General features: G+C 37.6%; 1 protein-coding gene across 6 annotated transcripts in view; it reads left to right on the forward strand.

Moving 5' to 3' along the window:
* The window catches only part of LOC140537950 (signal-induced proliferation-associated 1-like protein 2), a 65718-nt gene extending 48285 nt beyond the window's left edge, over positions 1 to 17433 (forward strand). For 2 of the 6 annotated variants that reach the window (XM_072660279.1, XM_072660280.1), the window contains exons 17-22: positions 926 to 1201; positions 2307 to 2526; positions 3893 to 4021; positions 14812 to 14908; positions 15039 to 15120; positions 16497 to 17433. In XM_072660279.1, coding sequence (XP_072516380.1) covers positions 926 to 1201; positions 2307 to 2526; positions 3893 to 4021; positions 14812 to 14908; positions 15039 to 15120; positions 16497 to 16643 — 951 coding nt within the window. In that variant the 3' untranslated portion in view covers positions 16644 to 17433. Of the gene's footprint in view, positions 1 to 925; positions 1202 to 2306; positions 2532 to 3892; positions 4022 to 13542; positions 13618 to 14811; positions 14909 to 15038; positions 15121 to 16496 lie in introns of those variants that run through there. The other 4 variants (XM_072660282.1, XM_072660281.1, XM_072660283.1 and 1 more) reach the window with 4 other exon arrangements.

The raw sequence follows: 17433 nt of genomic DNA on the forward strand, positions 1-17433 counted from the left end.
TCTTGGTGATGTTACACACTGTTCTTGAGCTAATCTGAAGGCCACATGAAGTTTGGAGGTTTGTAACGATTGACTGTTGGGGGTCTTTGCGCACAATGCCCCTCAGCATCCATTCTTGAGAGCGATCCATTCTTCTACAAATGGATGTAGAAGCAGTCTGCATGCTTAGGTGCTTGGTTTTATACATCTGTGGTCATGGAATTGATGGGAACACCTGAATTTAGTTGAATGGGCGAGTGAATACTTCTGGCAATATAGTATTCATAATATATGTGCATAATAGAGTTCAATGAGTTTGAATTAAAATTTTTTATTTTGTAAAATCAATGCGAGAATGTGAGCGGTAAATTGGTCAATAACAGGAGAATTATTTGTTCAAAAGAGAATTGCAGCGCTATGCCCCAAGTCAGTCATTAGGCATTTATTGTGTCTGCTGATTTGACAATTCTGTGTGCTTTATGTGTGTGCACTAATGATTCTGTCTAAATATGGGTTAAATACAGTGTTTATTGCTTCCAATTATGATTGTGGAAACTGAGCTATAAAAATGAGTAAAACAAAAACCCTTAAAACAAAAAGGCATCTGTCAGGTCATCAGTGTTTGGGCATATACAGTGGGGGAAAAAAAGTATTTTAGTCAGTCACCAATTGTGCAAGTTCTCCCACTTAAAAAGATGAGAGAGGCCTGTAATTGACATCATAGGTAGATCTCAACTATGTGACAAAATGAGAAAAAAAATCTGAAAATCACATTGTCTGATTTTTAAAGAATTTCTTTGCAAATAATGGTGGAAAATAAGTATTTGGTCACCTACAAACAAGCAAGATTTCTGGCTGTCAGAGACCTGTAACTTCTTCTTTAAGAGGCTTCTCTGTCCTCCACTCATTACCTGTATTAATGGCACCTGTTTGAACTCGTTAACAGTATAAAAGACACCTGCCCACAACCTCAAACAGTCACACTCCAAACTCCACTATGGTGAAGACAAAAGAGCTGTCGAAGGACACCAGAAACAAAATTGTAGACCTGCACCAGGCTGGGAAGACTGAATCTGCAATAGGCAAGCAGCTTGGTGTGAAGAAATCTACTGTGGGAGCAATAATCAGAAAATGGAAGACCTACAAGACCACTGCTAATCTCCCTCGATCAGGGGCTCCACGCAAGATCTCAGCCGGTGGGGTCAAAATGATCACAAGAACGGTGAGCAAAAATCCCAGAACCACACGGGGGGACCTAGTGAATGACCTGCAGAAAGCTGGGACCAACGTTACAAAGGCTACCGTCAGTAACACACTACGCCGCCAGGGACTCAGATCTTACAGTGCCAGACGTGTTCTCCTGCTTAAGCCAGTACATATCCAGGCGCATCTGAAATTGCTAGAGAGCATTTGGATGTTCCGGAAGAGTATTGGGAGAATGTCTTATGGTCAGATGAAACCAATGTAGAACTGTTTGGTACAAACACAACTCGTTGAGGAGAGTGAATGCTGAGTTGCATCCAAAGAACACCATACCAACTGTGAAGCATGGGGGTGGCAACATCATGTTTTGGGGCTGTTTCTCTGCAAAGGCGACTGGTCCGTGTACATGAAAGAATGAATGGGGCCATGTATTGTGAGATTTTGAGTGCAAACCTCCTTCCATCAGCGATGGTCCTCTTCTGGACCATCCATATGCACACTGGAAAACTTCAGATAGGCCTAGGCATGTACTGGCTTAAGCAGGGGGACACGCCTGGCACTGCAGGATTTGAGCCCCTCTCAGCATAGTGTGTTACTGATGGTAGCCTTTGTTACTTTGGTCCCAGCTCTTTGCAGGTCATTCATCAGGTCCCTCTGTGTAGTGTTTTTTTTTTGTTTGTTTGTTTTTTTGGTGACCAAATACTTATTTTCCACCATAATTTACAAATAAATTCTTTACAAATCCTACAGTGTGATTTCCTGGGTTTATATTTCCTCATTTTGTCTCTCATAGTTGATGTGTACCTATGATAAAAAGTACAGAGCTCTCTCATCTTTCTAAGTAGGTGAACTTGATCAGTGGTTGACTAAATTCTTTTTTGCCCCACTGTATATATGCAATACTTAAAAAAAGCTGCTGTTGATGATTATTCATAATAATAATAATAATTCTGTTGATGATTATTATTATTCCTTCTGGTTCTGAAAGTTATGTTTGAAGGGATTTTTTTTTTTGGATGGATACACCGCGTTGTTTGGAGTTTTAGTAAGCTGAGAATATATAGCAGTTTTTCCTAAAATATAATCTTAAAATATTGTTCATTTTCTTTTGTTGTTTCTTCCAGTTATGCTCTGTAAGTCACTGTCCACATCGTTCTCTATACCGGACAATGTCTGATGAGAGTTTGTGCAGCAGCCACCGGAGGGTCATGTCTTTGGTCAGCTTGAGAAGTGCCATACTTGAGCAGGCTCTACCCAATGACATCCTGTTTAGCAGTGTCCTGCCATACAACACCACTCTGCCCTCTCATTTGAACCGCACCCATACAGCTTGCCATCTCAAGAGTGAGGTTTTATCACATTACTTTCTATCAAAACCACTGTTTCACTATGCCCTTAATGATAACCGTGTTAGCAGTGGACTGAACCCTTTGTGATGTGTTTTATCTAAGATACATGTGGCAAAACATGAACTGTCAATTAAATTTATGCTTTTAGGATACATTCTGCACTGGTTCTGGTGTTATTAGCTGACATTGATATTTTATTAGATACCTCCTGTGACACCCCATGACACTGTAAAAACAGCTTGTCTAGTGGCTTACTCATCACTCTTGAAAACTATGATGGGTGAAAACTACACACAGACAAAATTATTAGAAGGGCATACAGATGTTTGCTCCAGACATCCATTGTTTTAAATAATTCCAGATGTGGAATCTGTTTTTCAGCAATGTGGTAATGGTGGAATATATTGAATATTAAAGAGAAACAAAACACTGCTTTCGTGAACATAGGCATACATTTCTGGGGAATAGGTTGTTACAACCATTCTTAATAATTATAACTCCATACATCCCTTAATAAATCTGCACAATGCATACTAATCACTAATGAATAATGTCCCATCATAAGTGGCTAGCTACATTTGACTACATAAGAAATTAACAAAACAAACCAGATAATTGCCAGTCCAACAGTCCAAAAATGTGCGTTTGTGGGGTAGTCAGTGGAGATGAGTCATTGTTTTTTATTGGTTATGTAACTGCTTATAGAAGTAGCAGGATTAATTCTGTCTGTGAAATTGTCAAATGCTGTAATACTGATAGAACGGCACTTCACAGTACAGATGGATAATGACAAAACCTACCACAAAAGCAACATAAGAGATTCTTAAAACAGAGAAATGGAATGGTAAATGGCTATATCAGTCACCTGATCTAAATCTGACTGAGTATGCTTTTTACTTAAAGGTTCCAGACTTCAGGCTGCCATTAACTGCAAATGGTTTGCCTATATAATTGTTATCTTGTCCAATTTATTTTCAGCTTGTTGAAATTGAGGGACTGTTTTTGAAAAAAAAACAAAACAAATAAAAACAGTAATGCGTAAACTGCTAATTTAATATTTTTGTTTAAACCTCTTGAATTAGAGCTGAAAATCTACACTTTTATCACATGTTGTTACCGTCATTTCAAATCCACTGAAGGGGTGTCCAAAGCCATACAATGTTCCAAATTTATTCTGAATAATACCAATGTTACATTTTAAATCCTATGTCAGTTCTTAAAATGTCTTTAAAATATTTTTAATAAATAGAAATACAGTATTGGAACTATTCAGTTATAACTATACACAGAAGCACACAGTTTGAAAATGGGAATTGAGGGCTATACCACTGACTGTCTTCTAATGTGTGTTATTTTAACAGATAAGATGTGTTTCTCTGATAACTCCCTGGCAGACCAGATGAAACTGACAGAGACTGACTTCATGCCCCTGCCAGTCACCTCTGGGCTTGATTGGTCCCATCTCGTTGATGCTGCTCAAGCATTTGAGGGTATGTCTCTTCATTTACCTTTGTCAGTATTATAGGTCTAATTGCAGACCTGGATGTCTGGTTGTAGCACAGTTCTGATGTTAAATAATAAGGAACTTGAAAATGTTGGTGTCACTGTATTTGAGCATAGTAGCCTATCAATTTAATGATTACCTGCCTGCTCACATAGGGTTTCTAATTATTAGATGTTTGGTTGGAAACGCCTTGTAGAAATTATTTTTGTTTTCATTTGTTAACCTAATATCAAAGAGAGAAATTTTGTTTACATTTCAGTTAATTGCAATTAATTGCAGAGGTGAATTAGTTTTGTCATTTTAATCATCAAATGGCCTGCATGTGTCAAGTATTACTTTTACAGGTCATTAATCATTTAAAACATAGAACCACAAAGGTAGAGCAGAATTTGTGTTTCTTTATTAGTGCAGTAGAAATTGTGGTTACATTTTATATAGCTCTTGCTCTGTGGTAAACACCAGTGCTGTGTTTTAGACAAGCCAATCTGCTTTTATGCTTGTTTCAAAGCAAATCACCACACTTCCTCAGACAGAGCCCCCTTCATTTATGAGTCCCACCAACCCTCTGTTTCCATAGCTGACATGTATAGATCCTTTAAATGGGTCAACACCTGCAAATCAGCTGCCCCAGAAGAGCGCTTAAAGTATGTGCCGGTCAGTTAGCTGGAGTCTTTGCGGATATCTTTTACATCTCTCTCGATCTCTCATCATGCCAGTGTGTTTCACTATCCACCATTATTCCTGTTCTAAAGAGAGACAGCATTAAAAGTCATTACTTGACTGGTGCCCAGGTGCCCTAATCCCCATTATAAGCAAATGCTTTGAGAGGCTGGTTTGAACTCTTCTGCTCCTCACTACATGCCACCCTAGATCCATTGCAGTTTGCATACAGGCAGAACAGATCCACTGAGGATGCTATTGCCCTGAATCTGCATACTGCTCTCTCCTGCCTGGAAAAAAAGAACACATGTGAGAATGCTGTTTGTGGACTACAGTTCAGCATTCAGCACCATTATTATCACGCTTGATATCAAGCTTCTTGGGCCATGTGGTGAGGTCTCTTATACTTATCTTAAAGGGGTAATTTCCAGTTATGTAAATATTGTATATCTTTATGCTACATTTTCTTTTGTTTTTGCAGTTTTTTTGTTTGTGTTTTCAGCATTCAATCAGCAATTAAATTCTCTACTTTTTTTTACCTCACTTTTGAGCTGTGGTCCTTGAAGATGCCAATATTTGCACACAGATCTTTGAACTGACGTTTTGTAATGTAAACCAGAAATCCCTTTGGGGTAGTTCCAGTATCGCACTTTGCTGATTAAGTTACAAGATCGGTTTAGAAATATCTTTCTTTGTGTTGCCCTGGGACACCATAAATCTTTGTTCTACTGCCGACAACTAATGGCTGGCACAAGGCATTCGGAAAGTCTTCAGACGTGTTTAATTGTTCACATCTGACATAGTCCATAATGAAAGTTTTATTTAAAGGGGAAAAAAGATTGCATGGACGTAAGTATTCAGACCCTTTGCTATGATTCTAGAAATTTAGATCTATTGGATGGTTCAAAACCTTGATTGGAGTCTACCTGTGCAGTTGATTTGATATTGGAAAGACATACACCTGTCTATATATAGTCTCACAGCTGACAGTGCATATTGGAGCAAAAACCAAGCCATCATAAGAAAAGAAACTGTCTGTAGAGCTCAGAGACAGGATTGTGTGAAGGCACAGATCTGCAGAAGGCACAGAAAGTTTCAGAAAGCACAGTGGTCTCCAATATTCTAAAATGAACCAGGACTTTTGCTAGAGCTGGCCTGCCCCACAAAAAAAAAGTAATTGTGGGAGAAGGGTCTTGGTAAGAGATGTTACCAAGAACCCAATGGTCATTTTAGCTGAGCTCCAAAGATCAAATCAAATGTATTTGTATAGCACTTTTTGCAACTGGTTTTGTCACAAAGCAGCTTTACAGAATCAGTAATCAGTAAAAAAACAGGAATTCAACAACATAAGACGACAAACAGTGGCAAGGAAAAACACTGAGGAAGAAACCTTGGGAGGAACCAAGACTCACAAGGGGGACCCATCCTCCTCTGGTCAGAACTATTATTGATAAGTCACCGAACCATCAAGAATGTTTTACTGCTCAGGTGTGTAACATAATCATAATATAATCATAATAATCATGGTGTAGTGTAACTTGAATATAATCACAGTAGTGAGAGCCACTGGAGCACCCTGAAACACTGGGGTCCATCACAGTCCACAAACCTAAGTGATTGCATGCACGCGACAGGACGACAGCTCCAGCATCTCCATTTACTACAATTTCCTGTGAATCTGTAACCTTTATCTAAGGGAAATATTGATTACCAAAAGCTAATCTAAGCTAAACAGTTTAACTTGAAGAACTTGAAGATTAAAGATTTAGACTGAGTCCTGAACATTATCTGGAAGATTATTACAGAGTTTGGGGGGGGCTTTATAAGTACCCCCCATTCTTAATGAACACTTCATCCAGAGAGCTTGAAACCTCAGACTTGGTCAAAGGTCTGGAGGTCACCTTTCAATAAGACAATGACCCTAAGCACACAACCAAGACAACACAGGAGTGGCTTAGTCCAGACCATTTGTGATGGTGGAATTTGGTCTCTGCCCCTAACCCATTCATGCAGTGAACACACACACACATACACTAGTGAGCAAACACACTGCTTAGCTGATTTTATACAGGCAACATTTGATGTCTGTCAATCAGCTTTTCTTAAGCATGGACTAGTTTTAAGTGCGAAAAAGTCATGCTGTTTAAAGTAGAAAAAGGAGTACTTTATCAATAATTGATGATGGGGATGTATATAAAGACCTCCCTTTGCAAATAGCCTCATGCGCTCCCACTTGGCTCTGAAATTCATCACTAGGGGACCACTCCAGGGCTCATCATTCCACACTGTCTCAATAAGCTGATCCTCTCTGGCACTGCGATGGGAAACACATTGGCTCCTGTTCATCTACAGAGCTGTCCATATGCCATCTTACATTACATCAATGCTCCCTGTAAACAAAGGAAATTTTTTAACTAGTTCCAGTGACTGGATCACTTTTCAGGTGCCAAGCGGTTTTACTGAATTGAGAAAATCTGCTTCTAGCTGCAGTGCACCAGCAAGTTGGAATTTAACAGTAATCTAAAACTTGCTTGTGTAACTTCACCATATTCCATCACTTTCAATCTCTAATGACCTCCCCTCAACCTGCTACTGTTTTAGTATTAATTTATCATTATATTTTTATGAATGGTCATTTACTTAATGATTTATTATTTTATTATTTATTACTGGCCATTTTCTATTTTTATTATCATTATTAATTTTTCTTGGTTTTTACTTTTTTCAATTATTTACTATTATTTGTGGGGTTTTTTGTTTCCTAGTTTTGTTTTTGTCATGTTTTTGTAATTAAATTTGAGGGACACCGTTAAACTCTTTAAATAAAGGTTGATTGAACAATGAAAGGTGTTCTAGAGTAAAAATGCAATTTGCACTTTTTTCTTTTTAAAGATCAGTGTTCATAAACTTTCAAATGTTTTAAAGAGATTGACAGGTTTGCCTGCTTATTATTTAGTTCTGTTTTTCTGTCTGCACAATATAAATGCTTAAAACCACAAAATAAACCACTGTTAACCTACAAAGACAGGCTTGCTGTTTTGTAAAATGTTTCTATTTTAAATTTGGTAGAAAGTTGTAGAAAGTAGTCAATTTTTAGTCTGATTTAAATAAACTGTGATATGAATTTCTGCTCATACCAGCCACTACTATGAGAAGAACCAATGTATTTATTTTTAAAAATACTTTAAATATAAATTTCATTGCTCCCTTACAGTTTCTCCTCTGCATATGGAATACATTCTCTGTTGAATTTTAATCTGGTGACTGGCAGGAACTGTAAAAAATGTTTTCTTTGTGAAATAACACCCGTGCTGCCTTAGCAGTATGTTAAGGATCGTTATGTTGTTGGATGAAGCACTGCCAAATGAGTTTGGAGGCATTTACTGAAAGATGGGCATCCATTACATCACACCTGATACAGGTTAATCTTGGTCTTACCTGTCCACAATACCTTTTTCCAGAATTCTGATGATTCTTTTTAGAACCATTTTGCATTTTATGATCTATATTTCTGTACACGGTGACACTTTTAGAGGGGTTTTGGAGGAAATAAACACTCCTCAGACTTAACATCAAGTAACATCAACAACAACATATCAATAATGAAGCAGCATCTGAACATTTACATTACAGACCTTTACATTAATTGTAGAATCTATCTGTATCTTATCTGTAGATAAGCGATCATTGATCATCTTATAGTTGTAATACAGACCATGTCAACATCCTACCAGCTGTTATCCACGGGGCTGGGGAAAACCCACTTCAAAATAAGACTCTAACTATATTGGAATTCAATACATTACACTCCTCCCTGCTAAGACACATTATACAGCATACTTTTTTCTTCGGGGTACAGAGTGCTTTGTAATAAGTGTTGACATGTGTGTGTATATATATATATATATATATAGTTGGTTTAGTAGTGTTCTGTTTTTGAACATCTCAGGTGACACTGTATTAATGGGTAAGCTCCTCAGCTGATAAACGTGCCGTCTCCAGAGGACTCCTTGTGCAACTCTCGACTGTGTAAGAGAGCAGCCCTATGCATGCTGCGATTATTCCAGAGATCCATTTTTGATTGCCTCTGTAATCTCTTGCCCGGACAGTTTGCCCAACTGAGAAATGACAAACTTGTTGCAGCTGTTTCTCCCGCATAGTCTGTCTGGGAATTTGGTCGAGATAAGAGTGCGGATGCCGACCAAAAAACAACTTTGTGGGTGCATCATTAGTGGTTGAATGGGCAGAGTTCCTATATGTGAACAAGTTGGCAAGTTTTTGCATCAGGTTTGAGTGAATTTTACAAACTCTGCACGAATCGTTTGGCCAAGCCATTAGTGGTGGGGTGAATGTCGGATTTTGTTCCTTTTCAGGAATGTCTGGAACTCTTCAGGAAAGTAATTTCTTGCAAAAATCTCTTGCAGTACTTTATTTGTGTTGCTGCTTTTGTAGAAGTCATTGTGAATGCCATTTCAAGTGAGTTTCCACTGCCACAAAAAAAACTGTGACCCACAAATGGTCCAGCAAAGTCAATGTGAACACTCTGCCAGGGGAGTGTGGGCCATTCCCATGGATGCGAAGAGGCAGCCTTTGACATCTTTTAAACATGCTCACAACCAGTGCAGTGCATTGCCAGCAGCTCTATCTGTTGCTGTATACCAGGCCACAAGACAAAGTTAATTTTTAATGAGGTTCTGAGGTTCTGAAGTTGCTTCTTTGCATTTTGTCCAGTAACAATGATATCATCTAAAACAGGATGCCAGTGCAGCCTTTAAAGCACCTGATCCATTGCCCTCTGCCAAAGAGCTGGTGCTGATGTAATGCCAAAAAGAACATCTCTATTTCCATTTGCAAATAAGTCAGTCTTGGAGAAATGTTGAAAAAATATTGTAACTTCTGGGAAGTTGATCCTGTTTCCCTTTTAGCACTGGATTGATGGAAACTTTAAAATCTCCACATACCCAAATAGCTTGATTTTTCTTTGTGCCAGGCAGCGTAAGGAGCAGGTCTCGTCTTGTGAAATCTTGGTGTAGCATTTTCATTCAGTCCATCTTGCCCTTGATGTGTCTGAGTCTGCCTGTTCCATCTTGGACAACATCTGCTGCACCATCCAGGACATTTTGTGTTTAAGTGATTATTTTTTTAATGAGCGACAAGCTCTTTGTATGTATCCAACCTTATTACACTTTCTGTATTTTTCACCCTTAAACCTGCACTCAGCTGGTGTGTGGGAGCATGTTCAGACATGCTGAGATGGACTCTCCCTCGTTTTGATTACGTTTATAAAATCTGAAACATTCTGCAATTAGTAGGGGCTTTGAACACAGAGGTTTCTGCATAGTTTCCACTTTGTTATTGAAGATGAGCTCAGCCGGTTTCTTCAGTGCTAAGTTTCTCAACAAGCTGTACGCATTCCCTCCCATTGCACTTAATAGCATGGACACTTTCTTTCCATTGCAATATCATTTGCCTCAAAATACTGTTCAAGCCATACAACATCCAGTTTTGAACTGTCAAAGGCATTATGTTTTCTAACATAGCCTGCCATGCAGCTGTTGTATTTCTGCCACCAGAAAGCAACTCACTGTGTTGTTCAAAGTTTGCAGCAATGCTTTCACTCTCCCTGGCCAAAAAAGTCCACCGGCAAAGTAGGTTCTTTGTAAAACAATCCTTGTCGCCCCTGTAGTTTGTCTACACTATGTAAGGTATTTCTCAGTTACACCTGTAAATAATCAATCTTGAATCAATGTTTGTGCGTATGCAACAATGAGTCTCTCTAGAATAAGAGTCTGAATATAATGGAACTCAATACATAAACACCCACCTCCTGAAAGCTGTTTCTGATCTGTCAAACACAGTTAAATATTTTTCTAAAGATTGGTAAATCTTGGGATTAAAAGGCGTCTGTAAGGGAGAAAAGTTGACTCTGTGTTATTGCGTTCACTGCCTCTTAGCCACTAGAGGTTGTGATTCTCAAATCTTTACTAATGTCCCTTTAAATAGGTGAGCTAGCAGAGAACATTTTTTCTGAAAGTAATTATATTACAGCTTTTCATTATATTAGTTGGTGTATTGTCATTCTACTTTATAATAGACAGCACTGTATGACATTTTGCACATCTGGAAGGGAGAAGTCACTGTCACAATAAGGTGGAGCTGTCTTGATGGCATGAATGGTGTGGCATGTGTCAGCAGTGTCTTGAAAGTGCCATGGATTCTCTTTGCATAGGTGACTTTTGCTTCCCTGTTTGCCCAGGAATGCTTGTCCAGTGTTGTTCTCAGGCCTGCCTTATCGTCTGACTTGATAGCTTGATCAGGGTTTCTGAGCAGCATGCACACCTCTGTAGTCATTCATGGTTTCTGGTTGGGGTGTGTTGTGATGGACTTGTAGACAGTAGTGCTATCAATGCATACCTTATGACATGGCATGTTACATATGCACCTTGTCCGTAGCACACATTCCTGATAAACTGGATCCCTTTTTTTCTGAGACTTGCTGCTCCAATCATCTCATTTTATGTAGCACTTATTTTTCATGCTTCTGTTTTCTTCCCCAGCTGATTTCATAGCTTAAAAGTAATGTAGCAACTATGTTTAGAGAGAAACGGTGCATAGTGAAATGAGCTGTATGACTCAATGCACCCATATGTCATTAAAAGTTCAGCACATCACTTTTTGAATCGTTTATTAGACAATTACCAAATTAAGTATGAGAAGGGAATGAGGGAGAGCTTGTTTTTTCCACAGAGTTGAGCTTTTCAAAACTTGCTTGGGATTGAATGAGAACTCAATGGGATTAGGTTCAGACAGTAATTTTAGAGTTCCTTAGATGGGTATTTGTTTGATAGTTGCTTAAACATAAGCAATTTAAATTCATCTGCTTTTCTATCAAGCATCTAGGCTTTGTTTAATTTCTTAAAGGTAAAAAGAGATTTTATCTGAAGCCTAGGGGCTTGATCGGTCCTTAATTCTGTAGTTCTTAAAAGGTGCATCTTTGTTGATTACAGGTTTTGCTGAATCATTTTCATAAAATTTAGAAGTATAATTGATATTACTAAGCATATGATCATATTCTGGTTCATTAAAACATCTAAGATTTCTTCAGACCACCATTTGGAGACCTGTTTTTTCCCCCAGCGCTCCTAATGGGTGCGATTGGGTAATGATTAGTAAAACCAAAATCAAAGACAGAATCATGCTACAGTAATTCCTATTTTTATAAAATTATAATAAAACAAACCTTTGAGTGATTGTGAGCTCATAGCAAGCATAAAATGCATTTAACCCCTTTCAGTAAAGGCATGCTTTCCTTGTTATGTCTGTGTTTTGTACTCTGTTAGCATTTTGATGGCTTGACTCATCCGTGCTGTACTAGCACATTTCCCCCGACACATGTGAAGCCAGCCACCACCTCTTTATGAACTTCCACTATTATAGCATCAAATGTAGCATCAATTTCCTTCACACTTGGAGGAAAGCATGGTCCACAGCTCCAATACCAGAGAAACTAACAGACACCTGTGCTGACCAACATCACACTCTCTCTCTGATTCTTGCTACTGATGGCAAGCAGCATGACTTGGAACTGGACCACTTGGAGCCCCTTGTATTTTGCATTTTTGTCAATTCAGTTTAGCTTAACCACTACCTTATTAGTTACCTCTTCTTGCTCACATGAGTTTAACTTGACTTTCAAATGGCAGAGGACATCGGTCAAATATTCAAAACAGAATACAAGTGAGAAATTCTCTTAATTAAATTACTCAAATTAATTTTGACAACTGATTTGTCAATTCTCACTTGTTTTGGAAATGGCATATATTCAAGGTGAATAATTCTCATTCATTTGGATAAATTAGTGATTGTGTTTCAAACTTTGCATTCATTTAGCATCATTTAGGTGCTGGTTGCTTAGCTAGCTAGGACTATTGATTTAGTTTAAAAGCATGCGGTGAGAGGGTAGAAAATATTCCCCCATTTAGCCCCAAAGAATCATATTCTGGCTTTAAGCTCCAGATTTTAATTTCCCAATTCCACATTAAAGGCACAAAAGTTTAAAAAGTTGTCAGTATTTTGCTGTTGTGAATGGGCGAGCTTTGGTACAAAGAGAACAATCTTATGTTTTCATGTGCTGATTCTATAATTAGGTAAACTGTTATAAATAATGAATTATAAATTAAATGTAAGAAATCTAGAGTCTGTATTGTTTTTTTGTTTTGTTATTGTTATTATACATAGATCAGCTGGGGGAAAAACACCCAACATCCATGGTAAAATTAACACTGCATTGTGGTGCATTTCTTATATTATTGTATTATATATATTATTATAATATTGTCGTCAAATCTGTTATGTATTGACTGATTTTGAATTTAGTTTGTATTTAGTGTATTTAACTGTAGCACTGAAGCTGTGCTGTTGGCATTTGAATGTGACAATTTAACCATGATTAAATTAAGACGAGCTGTTACAGCTGAGTTATTCTTCATTTAGTTTTAATTCTGGGCACAGACAGTCTTATTACAGTTGAACCTAGGTGCCTCAAGGCAGCTCACAGGTGGTCTGTCTGCAGCCTGGTCCCGGCTCTGGATTGCCAGCTGCTTACAACACTTCTCTGCCGACTAACTAAAAGACTATGGGCTATGCTGCATGGAATTAAGGCAGCACACTCCTGTGTGGGGTGGACACCATTCCTACCTATAAGACCAGTCTCACCTTCAAACTTCTCAGAGCTTTTTAGTCATTACCAGTGTGTTTTCTCTGTATTGCTTCCTTGGTGTCATACAGCTAGGTTTTTTATTATCCTTTATTTTCTGCTACTACCTTAAGCCTTCATTGTTCTTAAAGGTGCCAAGTAGAAGTGGAAACTGCATTTTATTCAAGGAGAAATTACGCCATTATCACAGCAAGACACCACTTATGGTAATGTCACTGCTCACTTTAATTTAATTTTAGCATTTTGTAAGCTGTTGTGCAGTTATGGTGGTTCTGTTCTTTTTTTCTGTCCTTTAAGCAGTAGAGTCAGTACAGATAGTTTGATTGATGGTTTTCTTTTGCAGTGTGTATGTATGTAGGAATTTTACAGAGCCACCAATGCATTGCACACTGAGATTAAAATACAAACTGAAGTGTGGTTTTCCAAAATGGTGATTGATTTAGACCAGTATCCAATGACTGGAAAGTAGAAGCTAGGATAACACTGGGGATGCAGAAACGATGTGCCTAAAATGGTGTGCTTCTAAAATGGGCATTCTAATTGCCATGTCTGCAGTGTTCATGTGCTCAGGGCCCTGATAATTAAAACAACAATTCTGTCTTCACAACAGCTTCTGACCTGTGAGACCCTGTTAATGTAAAATTAAATTGAGGGAAGGGGAAAAACAAGTAATGGGTGTTGTGTGAGACCTCCTCTGATAAGCATTTTTATTCAGATGTCTGTGAAAGACAAGCCTGGTGTTCACCTATTTTTGGTGACTTTTTATATTGCCACCGTCTTGCAAAAACATTAAACATTTTTCACATTTTTATCATATACTTTTTGAATCTGACAGTAGTTTTTTTTAGAAACACTTTTTTTTTTTTTTTTAATTGCAAGAAAACTTGCAATAAAATATTTTTACATGGACATCCTGAAAGTTAAGAAGGGTTTTTCTTTAACCTGTAAACTTACAATTTGAGTTTTTCGGTGGCGTACAGAGACAAAATTAAAAACATCGTTGCTGTCAAAATACAATGCCTCTTCTTTGCCTCATCTGTTCAGCTGTGTTATCCTGACTGTACCTTGCCTGTATTACTGAGTCTTCTGCTAAGTTCCCTTAAAAAAATAAAATGTGCAAAAGCACACTCTTTTTAACCCTCCAGCCACTTATCAGACGTTTCAGCTGACACTGCATAACAGATAGCTTTAACATCTGAAATTGAGAATAATAAACTTTTTTCAACAAGTTCTCCAAGGTTTTATTTGTTGAATTGTTGATATACGCTATTAACACAAGTACATGCAGTCAGTGTATGTATGTAGTGTATTGTGTGTCTCTCAGGCAATCCATCTGAGCTTTGAGTACCGTTTGACCTTTTTTGTTTGTTTCTTTGCTTCATTTTTATTTTTTGTTGCAGACCAGAATGCATCATTGCTGGAACAGACCAAAATGGTCCAAGAGTTTTCAGAGGGATTAAACAGACAAGCTGCAGATGATTCAACCTTGGACACAGAGTAAGACTGGACTCCATTAGGGAGCTGGGGCCTTTGCTTATGCATTTGAGTGGAAATATCTAGTTAATGTTAAAGGAAATAGACAACAGTGGGACTTATCGACTGGTGCAATTTTGGTCTGTCCCTACAGGAATGGCTCACCTGCTGTACTTACCGGAAAAGTGAATCAGTTAGAGCTCATTCTCAAGCAGCTTCAACATGACCTGAAGAAGGTAAATGTCTGTCTTTTTAAGAAATAAGTGCTATATTATGTGTGTAATATACTCAGTGTAGTTTGTTTTGTTAATTTATTTATTATTTAAAGATAAACTCATGTAAAATGTCATTTTTCAATTTAATTTTTAAATCAAAAACTTTTTCATTTTACTTGAAAATCCTGATAATCAGAAATCCAAGCTTGTGCACCCCCCCCCCCCCTTCCTCCGGACAACTAACCATTAACATGCTTTGATCAAGCACTCTGCAAACAATCAGCCTTTTATCGATGATCATTCTCTGTACAACTGTCAAGTCAGCAGTCTTCCCCATGAATGTGGTTGTGTGTTAGACCAAGAGATACACTAATAAACAGTATAAAAATGTTACACGTAACATGTTTAACTTCCTCTCGTAGGTCACTCTCTTTACAGAACCCAGTGACGTATTAGCGGTTTTATTTAGCGAGGTAAACACTGGTGAGCCCAGAGGGTAGATTGCATATTATTTTTGCTGAGATATGGATTAAATCTTATAACTAACTCTTATTCTTTTATCTCTCCCTCCCACCTGCTCCTGACAGATTGATTTGTATCTTAAAAAGTTGTTGAAGCATTTTCTCTATTAAGGCGTACAGAAGCCTTAAAAGAGAACATTCTTTATAATTTTTTAAGATATGAATGTGTGATCAGTCAGGATCAGGTGGGTGTGCAGTGTCCGTGCAGTTTTGAGAACTTTTGCCTCGAATGAAGCTTGGGCACTGATATATAAAAAAAAAAAAAAAACTCCTCAAGCCATTTTTTTTTTTTGGCATTCCTCAAGCCATGTTTTTTAGACATACCACACATTTTATGTTCTCCTGATCAAAAATTCAAGGATGTTAGCTAACATTTTAACTTGTGAGATATATGTGATATACACAGTGGCAAGAAAAAATATGTGAACTCTGGAATTTTATGGTGTTCTGCATCAAGTTGTCATAAATTTGTGATCTGATACTCATCCAAGATAAGTGTATTAGCACACATATAACACATAATGTGCCTAAAATAATAACACAACAAATATGCCCTCCTACCTCTAGAGTAGCAACAGTCCCAAATTGTCTCCATTTGTAGATTGTTTGCCTCATTGTAGACTGGTGAATTTATAAACATTTTGAAATAATTTTGTAACCCTTTCCATTTTTATGAAAATGAAAAAAAAATGTATTGTAGATCCTCTGAGAGCTTTATGCACTAGCACTGTGATGGTTGTTCTCAATAAAGACATGAATGATTAGAATGTTTTTGTGTAATTATTTTAGGCACATTAGATATACCAAAAATTCCAAAGGCTTCATTGTGTGCGTGTGGTTTTTTGCTGCATTTTTATTTATTTTTTTTTGCTGCAGGAGCAACAGGACAAGGCTATGCTACAGGAACAAGTGCAGCATCTCAGGCAGGATAACCTTCGACTGCATGAGGAGAGCCAGTCAGCTGTTGCTCAGTTGCAACATTTCACAGAGTGGTTCCTCAACTCAATTGATAAAAAAGTTTGATTTGATTTTTTTGTGCATTTGTTCTTTTTTAGCTTAGCAACTAAGCACAGCCAATGATACCTGCATTTGTGTAGCCCAATATAAGCAGGCTTTGATGGAGAAGATGTATTGGTGGGAAGACATTGATGAAGTTCATGGAGGAACAAAAAATAATGGAAAAACAATAATTAAGAATGAAAGGGGAAAATGCAGTACATATGAACCCTGAGGTTCGAACACTGAAACTCTGAAAATGAATGTAATGCAATAGATAGACTGTGGTTTACCATCCTCAAGCTAAAGTTCCCAATTTCAAATCTGGCATTTCTACTTGACCAACTTTTCATTTTCTGTTGGTCCTACTTTCTTCTTATAACCACTGTCAAGTCGTAACACTGCTGTACCTAAACTATTCAAGCTCAAAAGAGAACATTTTCTTGCATAAGTCAACCCACAATGTTAGTGCTTAGCCACAGGATAGAACATGTAGCCCTTAAGAAAGGCACATTTCTGAAGTACCTCAGAAAAGCACTCTTATTTAAGCTTATTTAACCCACAATTGTTATTTTTATACAATTGTCTTTCCTGCACTAAATTAATAATAGTTCTGTAGTGGTAGCACTCTCTGTAGCTTCTCTGAAATAAAAATGTGAACTTGCAAAGGATTTTTCCTGTGAAGTTCAAGCTGTGTATGCTGCTACACATGTTGTTATACATGATCTTTACATGTTTTATTTCTTTGCATATCTGTTTTAAAGGGATAGAAGATTTGCTTTGTACGGATGTGAATAAAGAAAAAAAGACCCACTTA

Source organism: Salminus brasiliensis, chromosome 17 (assembly GCF_030463535.1).
Source record: "Salminus brasiliensis chromosome 17, fSalBra1.hap2, whole genome shotgun sequence".
Classification (NCBI taxonomy): Eukaryota; Metazoa; Chordata; class Actinopteri; order Characiformes; family Bryconidae; genus Salminus; species Salminus brasiliensis.